Raw genomic sequence first — 15,429 nt, 5'->3', positions numbered from 1 at the left:
ATATAGTCGTTGGCTCTGCAGCAATGTGCAACAGAGAGCAGGCATGCAGCAACAGTGGGTCAGCAAAAGTGAGCCTAAATAGAACTCCAGCACCGGGTGTGATGACGGGACATAAACTGACGTGGTGCCATCTTTTGGCAGAACTGCTGAACTACCAGAAAACCAGATGGTGGCCATTGATACAGCTACTAAATAAGTCCTGGTTCTGCTTTAATGCCACACAGAAAACTGACAGCTAAGAGGGTAGGGCTTAAATGATTGCTAACACCATTAACTAGGTCCTCACATGTCTATCAACTTCGCAGCGACATCAGAATGCTTCCTGCGCTTTAGATATCTCTAACAGTCACTCTTTTCCCAGTGCAGCTCAAGTTTTATTCCTCCTTGACTCAAACATCTTCATCCCCCTGTTTACACTTGATCTGAGGCTGTTCTTTTATTTGCAATTAGAACGGAAGTTCCAGACTTGCTTGCCTCCATTTTTCTGGCTTGTTGACCAATAATACGCATGTCCAGTGACATAATCCCAGCACATGTTGATGTTATGGTAAATTTATATGGAAAGACTATATTTACTTATAAACTCAGCAAAAAAATAAAACAAAAAAAATAGCAAATACGATTCCAGCAGGCGGCAGTAATTTGTTGTAAAAACGTTGTATGTAACTGGAGTGACTTACCGGCGTGTAAATAAAAAATATAAAAGTCAGATAACGCGACTATATACCTTTAAGGTGTTGAATTTTATTCAGTTAACAGTTGTTTCTTACTTTTTCAGATCTCCCACTCATTTCAAAGTGAAGAGCCAGGTCAGAGTGTGTGAGATGTGGACGGCCAACTGCATGGATGAGGTGTGTGAAGGAAGCACAAACCCAGAAAGGAGCTTCGTTATGGGATGGCCCACCTGTAACTTTGTGGGCACTTTCAGGTATATATTCAGGCTTTCATGCTATAAACAAAATTATTCCCACTTTACAATAAAAAATCGTCTCAGAAATCGGTATGTTATCCTGATCAAATAAAAGCGATCCAATGTAATATATCTTCATTCAAATAATAACCCTTATGGTAAACAGAAATGCTCCTGTGAGTCAACCCGCCGAGTACACAGTGTTCTTAGATACATGGAGGGGAGCTACAAATCAAACGTGTAGCTATAAAATCCCTTAAACCCTCAAGCGTTGTGGTTGTTCCCGTTTTTTTTTTTTAAGGAACTCAACTGAACCTCATTGAGCCAAAGAAGTCAACCACATGTGCACACAGCAGGCCCCGACATGCATCACAACAAATACAGTCTCACATGCCATGCTCTGTTTATGCACCTGCTTCGGTGCCACACACATTCATATCACATTTTCTGTTATCAGAAATCCTGTCGTAGCTCAAGGCATCGACTGTGGTTGTGGAGTTGGAGACGGAGCTAAAGGTTTAATTATTTTTCATTTCATTTTTTTTTACTTTTTTTTTACTTCAGCTCTGAAGAAATCAAAGACAACTGGTTGGCACTCATCAATGGGTAAGTTAATGACTATAACTAATGACGATCACAATTTATTTTGTCATTATAGTCATTTTAAATACAAATAACTAATACCTTCCTTTTTATTCTCTATTTCCAGTCAGATAAATGAGGGAAAAGAAAAAGACGACCCCAAAACTATTCCTCTGAAGATATTTGCCAAAGACATTGGAAATTGTGCATATGTATGACTCTTTATAATACTTTCCCTTTTTTCATCTTTGTATCACAAAGATGTTTCCACTGCATTCCTACATTTATTTTAAACAACACTCAAGTACATATTTCCATGATATTTCGCTAGGCCAAGACGCTCGCTGTCAATAACGGGGACAGCACCGACGACGTCATCCGAATGGCTCTGCAGCAGTTCGGCATAGCAGTAAGTAGCTGAATAACAGATTTAATGGAAGCTTTAAAAAAACCAACCTAATTAGGCTTTAACACTTACATGTTTTTATGGTTCATTTCTTATCTTTCATTTTGCACAATTATGAATGTACTTAGACTACTTTCACCAGATTTTAAAACATTTTCTTAAAAAACTGTTATTAAAGCCTTCAAAATTTAGATTTTTATTTTATTTTAATTAGTGGTGATTTATGGTTTCTTTGAAGTTTCTTACGATTGTGAAGCATAATTTTCAAACAGATACCTAATATTAAACCTTTGACTGTTGCTTTCTATCAGGGCTGAAAAACGCCTGTTTCCACGCAACAGCTGATTTCTTTAATCATTTTTTTTTTTACATTAGTGAATTATTTCCTATTTTCCCGTTTAGGGTTGTGTAAAAGATCACCGATTGTGGGTCAGTTCCTGTAAGGATGATCCTCCATACCCTCTCATTGGTAAGTTAGTCATATTCAGCTTTATCATTTACTGTATGTAGCATTCAGGAGGATGTTTGAAGTATAAAAAATCTTGAAACCAATAAAAAAAAAACGTAGAATTATTATTATTTTTTTTTTTTTTTATAAAACTTATATCAAAGTTCATCAAGTGTTGAAAAAAATCGGTCAGGACTAAAGCCAAGAAAAGCCCGGAGAGGGCTTCACTTCTGTGTGAGAAACAGAAAGTCAACATCTGGGAGCGTTTCAGCGCAGATGATTTTTACTCACAGTGGTATTTCCCTGACATTCCTTTGCCATAATCTTTTTGTTCTGTCGTTCACACAGAATTCCTTGCATCCTTTTCTGTTTTTAAGATTTTTCTTGTTGCTCTGTTCCAGAACTGTCCTATTTTTTTTTTTAAATCACATTACTTTGCTTCTCCTCCTCAAACTGCACATACCAGAGCTTCCACCTCTAACCTCTGCTCTCTAACCTTTTGATTCAGGGCACGAGTTTCCCTTTAGCATCAAAATGAGCCACATACGGGATGGAGGGAGCAGTCCTGGCGGACATGGAGGGGGACTTTGGAGGGAGCAGCTCAGTCCGTCGGACTGCCCTGAGGTTCTGTTGCTGGACCAGTGCCTTCCCCCAGACACCCAGTGCCAGTTTATTCTCAAGCCCAACAAAGTGGTACTCGACCCTCCACAGATTATAGGTAAGTCCACATGACTTTTCTGGCATTCAAAATGTCAGTTCATTCTGGTCATTGTTTTTAGCAATTTTTCAAAAAATGAAGCTGCAAAATCCAATGACTCTAGTTGTTAAAATGGAAACTTTTCAGTAAAGATAGAAGAAGACAACCCTCACAACCAGCTGCTGATTTCTGGATATTAAGCCAATTTCCAAGGGTGTCATCAGAAGGTTGAGATGTGGAGCTGATTGCGACTAGGAGCAACGTCACTGACCTGATTCAAAATGTTCAGTCTGTTCGCGGAGAACACAGCCGAATACAGACAGGAGGTTAGACCGCAGTACCGGCGGGCGTCGCCCCCAGAGTTCCTAAAGAGCGTGTGGAGCAGGCGCCAGCCGACGCCGAGCAGCAACCGAGTCCAAAGGGGAAATCCAAAGCCGGAGTCAGAAGACAGGTCCAGGTTCAGAAGCCGGTAGAATCCAGGATCAGATCAGACAAACAGAGCAGAAAGGGGCAATGCAAAACTCGAGATCCTCAGGGCAGAAACTGGTCATAATCAGGAAAACAGAACAGACTAAAGAATGCTAGAATTCATCTCACCAAAACACTTGATTAACCTTGCACTGATTGGAGGCAAACACACAACATAAATAGCAGAGGAACCAGGTGGAAATGATCACCGTTAATCAGCTGCAGAACCAATTAGATAGGGGAGCAAGGAGCAAAGGAAAAAAACCAAACCATCAGCACCAAGATCATGACACAGATAATACAAACCTCTCTGTCAGTTCCGCTTTAAATACATTATGAGTTCCTTTTAGTCATGTATTGTTGACGACTCCTATATGTTCAGTAGAGAGCTCCTACTAGAGATGGGCAGATCAAACTTAGGATTGATACTATCGATACCAAAGCTGGTATTGATATTTATCATATTCGGTTAAAAAGATCGATACTTTTTATGCACTCCCACACGCACTAACTGCAACAGATTCACCAGTCTCAACGTCTGTGTCAAAGCATATTGCTGCTCCCCCCTTCCCTCTCTGCTGGAGCAGAAAATACCATGAATGAAAATAGATGCAAGTTGTACAGTTTCGACAAAGCTGGTAAATGCTCTGTAAACACAACAAGTTTATATAAACACATGAAAAACCATAAGCAAGAAAAGTTCGGGCTACAATAACCTGAGAGGAGACAAAACTTCGCTCATTGGTCCAACAGACCCTCGATTCTCAGACAGACTTCACTGACAGCTGTCGTTTCAGACCTACAGAGAGCATATCCAGCTAGATAAGATAGGCCGCCTTCATATTAACTTTCAAAGTAGATATGAAATGTCATATATTACTGTAGCCTACTCAGAAAGGGTGATTAAGACCTTGAAAGAACCAAGTACATTTATCGCATTAAACATGTTCCTTTATTTAACCCGCAATGTGGAAATTTATAGAATTAAAGCAACAGGCAAGTGCACAAAATAAAAACAAAATTGCATAATGATTGAAAGAGGTGGATTAGAAAAAAAAAACACTATGAACAGTACCATTATTATTCAATTGTTATAATGAATAAAACCACTGAAAGGTCAACAGTTCAATGATACATCAAGCTTAAATGTTAAAAAAGTTTTGGTATTGTATTGATATCGGCGAAACTGACCCTGTATTTACTTGATATCATATCGATTAAAAACTCCCGGTATCACCCACCTCTACCTCCTACATCCTGCTTAATATAGTGCAAAAAGGAAGAGATTTCCTGCAGTTTGGTTAAAGGCAGGAAAAGGAGGAAAACCCCTAAAAATGCCATTGATGCAAAAACTTTCATAGCTCATTAGGAAGGCCATCTACTCTACCTATAAACTTTTACCTAGGCAAAGGAATCATGAGGTCTGGGCAGTGGATTTTCTTTTAAATGTAAAGGAACTCGTTCATGTCCATCGGTCCAATTCTTTCTGAGGAAATGCACGTACAGAAATGCAGAACAGAAAGTACCTTTAAGAATTTGTCCTGCTTGGATAAACCGCTTCAGTCTGATCATTCAGTTCTAACACAGAGTTAAAGTCATGTTGGTAGGCCAGAGGAGGAAGCAACAGGTGGACAAGAAGAACAGAAGAAAAGTAGGAAAAGAGATTTCACTGACTTAGAAAAGACGCTGTTGCAAAATAAGAAACGTAAGGACAAACAAAGACCAAGGAACCCCAGAAGGCGTTGACGAGTGTGAGAATAGGAAGATGGAAAGTGAAAAGAGATGACACAGCTACTGAGGAAGAGCGAAGGCCGGCAGAGGTGAAGGAAAAGAAAACAACTGATCTCTGATGATATGGAGAGGAATTTGCCGAGCGGGAGTAAGATGGGATTTTGAATGGGAGAACAACAAAGAAAACGGGAGGCGGGGGTGGTGGAACGGCTATGATGGCGGACAGAAACGAGGACAAACTGCGGATACAAAAAGTGTACTGGAAAAAAACAGGGTGGATGACATGGGATTAAAGGAAAACAAGTTGTGGAGGAAAAATCTTTTTCCAGTCGAGTAGGCTCCAGTTTACCCACCGCAAGTGGGATTCTTTAGCTTCAACCAAAACAGTCCGTTACGTAATTTCTCCATACCAGCCTTGTAGCTGTAGAGGGATAACTGCCCAACCAATGTTTGTATCTACCCAGCAGAAGCCTTTTTTAGGCCTTTATCTATAGATAAATTAAAAATAAGATTTATAATAAAAAAAAAGAATCACTTGTTTTACTCACTGTCTCAAGAGCTTTTTCCCTTTTTCACCTTTCAGCCACATATTTTAATGAATTTTGTGCAAATAAGAGGATTTTTAGGACGATAAAAAATTTAAAAAACAATCAACAGAAATAGATTTTAAAACAGTTACTAAACCAAACACTGGAAAGGACTTGAATAAAGGTTTTATTCAAAAAAGCAAAATTTTTTTTATTCCGTCCATTCTGATAGCAATAGATAACTGAAAGAAGTCCTTGTTTCTTGAATATTTTCAGACAAACCAAATAAAATCCTTACATTCAACACAAGATGTGTTGTAAAAGTATTTGAGCATCTTAAAAAGTTCACTTAATCCGGATTCTTCAGCCTCCTACGGGGGCATCATCTGCCTGATGGGACTTTCCATACCAAGAAAAAATCCTCATCATTTTCAGACGATTATTAAGCCATAAAAACCCTAAGTCCTTCATCTTTTGGAGCTGAACGCTCATCGGATATGAATCATTAGGTTTGGTTTATCTTCAAGTTTATTTATGGGGGGATTATTTGGACACAACTTCTTTTGCTTGCGCAACGATACAGAGAAGTGTGGCGGCCACGTCACTCCGTCTCTAAACAAAAAATGTTTCCAATATACCATCTCTGTCACCCAAACATGCTTTATAATTTCACTTTAAAATGTTCCAGATGATTTGCTCCAGTTGTGGTTTGGATTTAAGAAGCTTCTTGGCTGTAGGGTTGGAGACACTAAAGCTCAGGGTAGAACAAAAAACCACTAAATGGAGCCTGCTGTGCTTTTCAATGGAATCAAATGAAATATAATGGAAACTGTCAACATTACTTTGTTTATGTGTTAAGTTTTGATGACCTCAGATATATTTCTGCCATTCTACTGTTGATGCAGATTAGTTTTTGTTTTGTTTTTTTTTTGTTATGTTTTTTGCCCAGACCCCTAATACAAAACCCTAAACTTTTGTCATTAAGACAGAAACGGGCCCATCACAGTTTGAGCCGATATCCAATTTCATATATTTCTAAAACTGTAACACTTGGACCCAAAGATTTTAACCAATCCAGAATGATGTTGAAGACTGTAGTTCTGCTTTGTTTGTTTTACGCTGTTAACTGTTCTGTGGTGCCTCCAGATTCGCCCCCGCAATACGGCTACTGTCCACCATTAAAAGAGAGCTATTTGTCATGCTATGCTACGTTCAGACCGCAAGCAGCAGAGGCCGCAAAAAAAAGCTGGTTTGCATGCAAAGTCAAGGGTTGACGTGCATCATGGCGCAGCGAAAGGTCCAGCAGCGCGTTTTGAGCAGCAGGAGCAGCGCGTCTGTGCAGCTGAAGCACCACGTCATGAGCTTCTGGGCATCTGATGCGTGCAACACGCTTCAGAAGCAGCACCTGCTGGAGTTGGGAAAATTTTACTTTTAATGCTCGACGTGGCACATCAACCAATCAGAGAAGCTGATCTAGGAGCTGGCAGGGAGACAGACACAGTGCTGCTGATGCAGAGCGCTATGATAACTCCTCTGAAATGGTTTAGTAACACCTACATTAACTTTAAATGTCGAAACATGCCGTCAAAATATGTTAGTTTTCATTATTCTGCCTGCAGTTTGAAATACGTAAGTGAAAAACGCTAACATCTACTTGCAGCCGCTGAGCACAGATACAAACAGAAGGAATTCCAGATACAGCAATAGAAGGGGATTTCCAGTGACGGAGCACCACAGGTGTACTGCGGACTGTTCGGCTCCAACAGCTAAATAATATTTAAAAGCAGGATGGTAATCTGGATGAACTGACTGCACGGATTAAGTTTTCAGGTGGACTTTCTCACTTAAAAACATTAAAAATACTGTTTACCCACTGATCACAGCAAATATAGACCATTGGAGCAGCAAAGATGCTTCAGCCATGTTAGAACTAGACTTGTACAAGCATCAAAAATGAAGCAGCAGGCGCATTTTGCTGCTCCTGCTGCTTGCAATGTGAATATAGCATAAGACACTCCAAAGGGTTAAAGAACAGCAGCAAATTTATTTCATGCTTTTTCAGGCATTTTTTTGTGATTTTTATGTGGCCAGTTGACAGATAAACTGAAATTGTACTTCCTTTTTTTTATACTGTAACATATTCATCATCATACAGATCACTGAATTTAACTAAAATGTCTCCCTAGAAATTAAGATCTTTTTCTCTGCAGCTCTAGAAAAAACTAAAACAATTACATTTTCACCTTTATTGAATAGAGGGGTGGAGAACTAACAGTTTGAACACAAAAGACATGTTAAAAGCAAAAAAATGCACTATATCAGAGTTATTTTTCTATAGGCAATAGCAGCTCACTCACCTAGTATTTGTGGTTTAAAATAATCCTATTCACTGTAAGAGATTAGCAAAAATATACAAACATTTAAAATGCATCTAGACGAGTCATCTTGTTATAGTACCAGCAGACTGCTAAGTTCTTGCATTCTTGCACCAAATCTTTCAAATCCTGCTGGTCCTGTGATTTCATCTTTAAAAATTACATAATATTACATTATTTCTTGGGATTTTTAAACAGAAAATGTACTTGATGTATATAAAAGCGTTGCATGTGTAATGTTTTAAATTTTTGTATTTGAAGCCAATTTAATACTAAGCTTTAAAATATACCTCCAATATACAGCAACAGATTTAGCAGGATGAACCACATTTAGCCATTTAAATCAATGAGATGTTTGTGAACCTCTTTGTGTTTCTCACTTTTTTAATCTTATGCTAGTACTTTTGGTCAGGGGAACACTTGCTGTTAACAAGATGTAGTAATGGGAGCAGAGGTAGATCATCAGGTTCAGTAATTAACCTGAACTGTTTTGTGCTCTTTTTGTTTGCTGTTTGCCCAAAGGTGTCCAAACCACACCTTGACGATGACATCTTTCCCTGCGAGATCTTTTTACTTGCTTTTACTCTTTATTTCTATTTTATTTATTATCTAGAAGAAATTAAACCAAGTTCTACCTTAACAGATTAAAGCGAGCCTGCTAATCTAAAAGGTGTTTGTGAAGCACCTCCATATTTCCTGCAGAATTTTCCTTTAACTTTCTCCTTCAGGCTGTTTCAGTTTCTCTTTTATCTTACTGTGTTTTAGGGTTTTTTAAAATAATGCTTTATTACCTGAGCTAATGTCCACCATAGGGACAAGCACTGCCTCCTCTTCCTTCACTTTATTAAACCTTGATTCACTAAGCAATAATATTTTAGCACATTTTGCATCATGGTTCAATTCAATTCAATTCAGTTTATTTATATAGCGCCAAATTCACAACACATGTCATCTCAAGGCACTTTACAGTTCAACCAGATCATACAGTCAAATTGATACAAAGTTTTCTATCTAAGGAAAACCAGTTGATTGCATTGACTCATTGACTCAAATACAATCCCCCACACTAAGCATGCTTGTAGCGACAGTGGAGAGGAAAAACTCCCTTTTAACAGGAAGAAACCTCCAGCAGAACCAGGCTCAGTGTGAGCGGCCATCTGCCGAGGCCGACTGGGGTTCAAATGGTTGTGTTTTTGTTTTGGGCGACAGCAGCTCCTCCTGAGAAGCACCAGAGCATCCATTACCGGTGACTGTGTTACTGCTAAACGTGGTTCCACAGTGTATTTAGGCATGACGCCATGACAGATTGTAAAATCATGAACTCTGTGAGCGGTATGCGGTGTATTTGGTGTGAAGCCTGTTTTGGCCCTGGGATCCTCCGCCCACTTAAAGAATCTCTTGTTTATTTGAGTCCCACCCTTAAATCCAAATCACAGCTGCCTAGTAAAATATATGGCTTTATTTCAACATTGTAGGAAAGCCAGACTGGAGCAATTGTGTACGGATACAATAGCTTGTTAAAAGATTTATTACAAAGCCATTTAGCAAGACATGATGTAACACCAACTGAAGAAATAATTTCAGATATTAATGTATTTATGTAAATGTTTTTTTAAAGTTTGCATAAATATAAATCAGAAAACTGTATTTCTATTTAACATCCTTTAATCTGTTACCTCTTAATAAAATCGGTAACGCTTTCTTTTACAGTACATCAATGACTATGTAATAACCCAGTGATGGGACTAACGGCGTTGAAAGTAACGGCGTTACTAACGCCATTACCTTGTTTTAGTAACGAGTAATCTAACTAATTACTTTGACTGTAACTATAACGCAGTTACCATTGCAGACACCCCGTTACTGCGCGTTACTCAGGTCGCACAGTGAACCTTTTTTCATGATAGGACTCGTGCGCAGCTGCGTGAAGCTGACACCCCACTCACGTCAAAAAACTCTGCAAATAGACTGAATGGTTAGTGCAACGTTAGTGCAGATTTGTGCAGAAAAAAATATTGTTTGTGCTACTTTTGTTTAAGAGATATTAAAGATTATTTTTTAGGTCATCCAGAGGTGCGCGCCTTGTCATGAGAGAGGGGAGGATGAGAATGGCTGATGTTACGTAGAGCTGCGTTTCCCCATCACATAACGGTTTCCTCTGCATCTCCACACAGCGCAGGCGGCAAGAGTCACCGCGCAAGCGACAGGAAACGCGCATGCTCGCTAAAGGCGCGCAACAGTCGCCCTGTTCTCGCGCCACAGGAGAACTATGGAGAGCGTGAACGATCAAATGAACCTGACAACAGCCAGAAATTATAGCCTATATGGAGAAAGGGAGAAATCTGGATGGATGGATGGATGGATGGATGGATGGATGGATGGATGGATGGATGGATGGATGGATGGATGGATGGATGGATGGATGGATGGATGGATGGATGGATGGATGGATGGATGGATGGATACTCTGCCTTCTCAACCTACTGTATTTTTTATTTTAAACATTATTTGATGGCCTTTGTGGCAGGGATGGAGATCCATATTTTATGTCACACACAGAGTATAGATCTAGATAGATAGATAGATAGATAGATAGATAGATAGATAGATAGATAGATAGATAGATAGATAGATAGATCTGAATGTCCTGTTATAAAACTTCACATGGCGTTCCCCCCTGATGTCATTTACGTTGAGTTGCAATAAATGCTAAACTCTCTGCAGGTTCTTGTCTTTGTCGTCCACTCTATTCAGCTGGCTTTGGAAACACACAGTGAGAAGGTGGGGGCTGGGTAGTGAGGTTTACGGGGGCGAGAAACGCAAAAGTAACGCAATAGTTACTTTTACTAGTAACTAGCTACTTTTATTGTGGAGTAACTCAGTTAGTAACTCAGTTACTTTTTGGAAGAAGTAACTAGTAACTATAACTAATTACTTTTTCAAAGTAACGTGCCCAACACTGGTGATAACATGGCAAGTTACAATATATTACTATGTAACGAGAAACACTTTATGGAGAATTTTGGTAAGTGTTCTGCCTCAATGAGGTAACTCAGTAATTTCACCAACAGCAATAAATTAATGAGTTATTATCTAGTAAAATTCTGTTTATTACTTGGCATATAACAGAAAACAGAACCTAGAAGACAGCAAGCCAATCTTTTTAACTTAACTCTTATTTATATGTAACTTGAGTTCAGTTATATAATGCTTTATTAAGCTAACCACAAGTTACAATTTACTTTGTAAGCTGTTGTTAGGTGGTGGCCAATATTAGAAACTGTTACATGGTAGGCTAGTGATCATTTCTGCACCAAAAAAAATCTAAATTTTTACATAGTAACATACAGTTGTACTAATTACATGCAGGTAATTACCTGCATATATAGCTTAATTTTGGGGTTATTAGCAAATGTAAGTTTTTCTTGTTACCAAGTAATATAGTGTGACATGGTGTCTTATTACCATGTTATTACATGGTTATTGAAGTTCTGTAATGGAAAGTGTTACCATAAAATCCATTGCTTCTAAATATCTTCCTGAAATTGCCTAATAGTGTGTAATTTAATCTCAGTATAAATCCAGATGTTCTGTAAAGGACCTAAAACAGTGAAAAAGAGAATAATAAAGACCTAGAAATACAGCAGATAGATTATGAAAAAGGTTTTGGATAAATTTATAATAAAAATATATTTCAAAACATTAATCTAAAGCAGGGGTTCCCAAAGTGTGGGGTAGGAGAAGATTTTAACCATCATTGTGCCCTAATCCCTGTGGTATGTGATTAGTTATTTATCTACTTATTTATATAAAACATAATTCAGATATTAAATGTACTGTTAAACTGTAAAGTGAATCATGAAAAAAATCAATTAAAAAGATGAACTAATAATTTTTTTTTTTTTTTTACGCATTTATTTAAAAATGAAAGTTATTACTTCACTTTATATGTGTTAAAGAATTTAGCATGAAGTAATTCTATGTATTTTGCAGTCTATTGCATTGTGGTTTCTGGAGTCACAGGCTGAAATCTTTGGGAATCCATGATTTAAAGCTTTGAGCATTTCACATAGCGCACTTCAATCCATCATTTAAAACTGATTGAATGACAATAAGCAAATTCTGATCTCATCTCAGACATCCATGGTCATTTTCCTCTCTGCAGAACCCGGCCAGCAGAAGACCTTTAAGAGAAAGCGATCCCTGATCAACTGGCCTTTCTGGAAGGGTTCCAGCACCCAGCTGGACGGCGTGCCTCTCTCCCCATCGCTGCTGTCTCCCACTCAAGGACGGCTGTTTGGACAACCTCTGAACTCTGTGTGCCCTTCAGGTCACAGCCTGCCCAAGCCTGTCATGGTGAGTGTAGACCTCAGACCAGCTGAACAGAGTCAGGACTTCAACTTAAAGCTTTTTTTGGGATAGTTGAGAGAAAACCAATCATATATTTAGTTTTTTGTTTTCTTTTGCATTCCAGGAAATGTTAGTGTTTCTCTATCAGGAGGGGCCATACACAAAGGGCATCTTCAGGCGGTCGGCTGGAGCTAAAGCCTGCAGGGAGCTTCGAGACAGACTGGACAGCGGGACAGAGGAGCCGGAGATCACACACCAGTCGGTGTTTGTCATTGCCGCTGTCCTTAAGGTAGCTCCGTCGCCCAGCTTTTTCCTGTCTCGCCCGTTTGAAACCAGATAACAGAGAGCAGGTGTGACTGAAGTGTGTCCTGAGCCCCCCTGGAGTCCAGACTGGGTAATCTGTCTGCAGGCAGGGAGCCAGTCACACACACAAGGTGCAGCCTTGTTCAGGCCTAACAGGCACTACAGTGTCAGGCATCCAGGCAGAAGCTCAGGTGTTTACCCAAGACTTTTTTTTTTCCTTCCAAAATGTTCACAACTTGTAAAAAGTCTCTTTCTTTTATCCGTCCACAAACTTTCATGTATTTAAGGAGAATAACAATAATATGCCAACACACTTTAGCCAACAGTTTTATGAGCAGATGTACAATGATACATGCTGATCTGTTTGACAAAGGGAAAGTGAAAAATCACATGACTGATCAGCAGTTTCCTCTTCCAATGGCGTCCTGAACATAAGAATTAGACTCACGCCCCTTTCTATCTCTCCCTACAAACACCATTTAGTCATTTAGACACTGTTTTTAATCTAAATCCGGTCGGTCCGTCAAAGTCTCGATTTAGTCCAATTTGGGCTGTGTTTGGTTGGTCTGATTTTTCCCTCTTTAGTCCAGTAATTGACGGGGAAAAGACCGTTTTCCACGTCTTTTTAGCGATCTAAAAAATTATGACCTTTTCACTTTTCACCCAATTGTAAATGTCTTTTGGACGTAAATCATGTCTTTTGAACCAATTTTTGTTCGGTCGGCTACATCTCTCCATGGAATCAACCGATGCTAATTCTAGCTAACATGATAAAGTACTGTAAGTACAATTCCAACATATTCCAAACATCAGCCCATCACTGATCTGTGGTCCGTTCTACTGTAGCTTGCCAACTCTAACTCCTGTTTACTAACTCAAAGCATATCGTCAGCGAATTATGACATCACACTCAAATTGACTCATTAATTCTTCAATAGATGGAAACACGTCTAAATCTCCTTTTGTTTTTTGTTTTGTTGTTTTTTTTACATTGTCAGTACGGCAATGTGGCAATAAGAATAATTGTATTGATGCCAAAAAGAGCCCAACAGATTTTACTTTCACAAGTGGAACAGTACGGCTATTGCCATAGTGTTCCGCTTGATTTATGCATATAAATAGCTTTATTATGATTATGCAGGGAGTTTTACAGATTATATGGATACTAAAATGTAAGTAGAACAGGAAAGGAAAAACAAAAAAAGGAGAAAAGATGAAAGAAAGAGGAGATAAAAGGGAGATAATGATAAAACATCTTCAGTCTGCTTCATCACCTGCAAAGAGATGTAAACAAGAACATCACAACCAACGATATAGAATAAGAAATACAATAAATTAACACCGTGATACTGTTGCTGAAGTATAAGTGGTATTATTTAATCTGACATCTATACTGTGGTAGCTGAAGATAAGATTATGGGCTTTCTGTATGGAAGTACCTGGAGCCAAGCACCTGTAGTTGTTTGTGAAAGTGCACTTGTGCATGTAAAGTTTATCCAAAGGAAAAATGCTCAATAGTGGTTTCTGAACGTTTTAAATGTTGGCCCAAATTGTGCATCAAATTTGTATGGAAAAACAGCTACTGTACTTATTGGGAAGGTTAAACAGATTTGCATATTTAGAATAGGGCTGAAACAATTAATCAGATTTATCGTGATTAATTGATCAGTGAGATAATTATAAACTAATTTATCAATTGAATAGTTATTAACTAGAGTGTAGAGACTCTAAAAAATGCCTTTAGCTGACAGAGCAAATCAACTTAGAGCAGTAATTATACCAAGATTGTAAAAAAAAAAATATATAAATGTTTTGCATTTAATATTAAAATAAAATATGTGTGTCAATCTGCTCTCTCCAGAACTCCTCAAAGGGAAAAGTTTGAGTTTCATCTTTGGCTATCCGATTATTAATCAATTTTTCAAAACATAATTGATCAGCTCTATTGGTTTTTGCTTCCTGCTTCCTGTTTGGACCTGTTAACTTCCTGTTTGGATTAACTGAGTGTGCAGCTGTTCAGAGGATCTCCATCTGAAGTTAAGTTATTTTCTCTGTGATATCTCTGTATCTAAGTAACTCTAACTGACTACTTTAAAACATAGCACCTTCTGCTGCACTTTTCTACTGAGCACTTGTCAGTTTCACACGGTTTTATTTCTGATAGCAAGAAGTAGCTAGCCTAGGCTAGCGCTAGCTTAGCATTGCTATGGCTTCTCTCTCTCCCTCCCTTGACTCTTTTCCAACTCTTCCTTCTTCCTCTCCTCTCTCCTGCTCTCTGTGTCAGATGTTCAGTTATTCCTCTGCCTCCTTTAGTGATAATGGGATGTGTAATAAGTGTAGTATTTTTGTAGCTTTGGAGGCGAGGGTGTCAGAGTTAGAATCCAGGCTTCAGGCTGTTGAACATCCAGGAGTTAAAGTAGGCCCCCCACGTAGCTGTCCTCCAAAAGTGCCTGAGCAGCCAGGCGATTGGGTAACTGTACGCAGAAAGCGTAGTCGTGGATCTCTGCCCACTGGTCACCACCAACCCGTTCACGTTTCTAACCGGTTTTCCCCACTCAGTGACACACCCACTGAGAAGCCCACTCTGGTGATTGGCAGCTCCATAGTCAGAAACGTGGCATTAGAGACACCA

The 15,429-nt window shown here is 38.9% G+C and overlaps 1 protein-coding gene across 2 annotated transcripts in view; it reads left to right on the top strand.

The window, feature by feature from the left end:
• Positions 1-15,429, top strand: part of arhgap20 (Rho GTPase activating protein 20) — a 113,694-nt gene that overhangs the window by 77,964 nt on the left and 20,301 nt on the right. For both annotated transcript variants that reach the window (XM_038302646.1, XM_038302647.1), the window contains exons 4-11: positions 779-928; positions 1,475-1,516; positions 1,620-1,704; positions 1,824-1,901; positions 2,301-2,367; positions 2,855-3,064; positions 12,310-12,500; positions 12,619-12,783. In XM_038302646.1, coding sequence (XP_038158574.1) covers positions 779-928; positions 1,475-1,516; positions 1,620-1,704; positions 1,824-1,901; positions 2,301-2,367; positions 2,855-3,064; positions 12,310-12,500; positions 12,619-12,783 — 988 coding nt within the window. The remainder of the gene's footprint in view (positions 1-778; positions 929-1,474; positions 1,517-1,619; positions 1,705-1,823; positions 1,902-2,300; positions 2,368-2,854; positions 3,065-12,309; positions 12,501-12,618; positions 12,784-15,429) is intronic.

The sequence above is a fragment of the Cyprinodon tularosa genome, unplaced genomic scaffold (genome assembly GCF_016077235.1).
Source record: "Cyprinodon tularosa strain WSP-4 unplaced genomic scaffold, ASM1607723v1 ctg497, whole genome shotgun sequence".
Classification (NCBI taxonomy): Eukaryota; Metazoa; Chordata; class Actinopteri; order Cyprinodontiformes; family Cyprinodontidae; genus Cyprinodon; species Cyprinodon tularosa.
The sequence above is the reverse complement of the archived record's forward strand: the minus strand, read 5'-3'. Positions and strand labels throughout refer to the sequence as shown.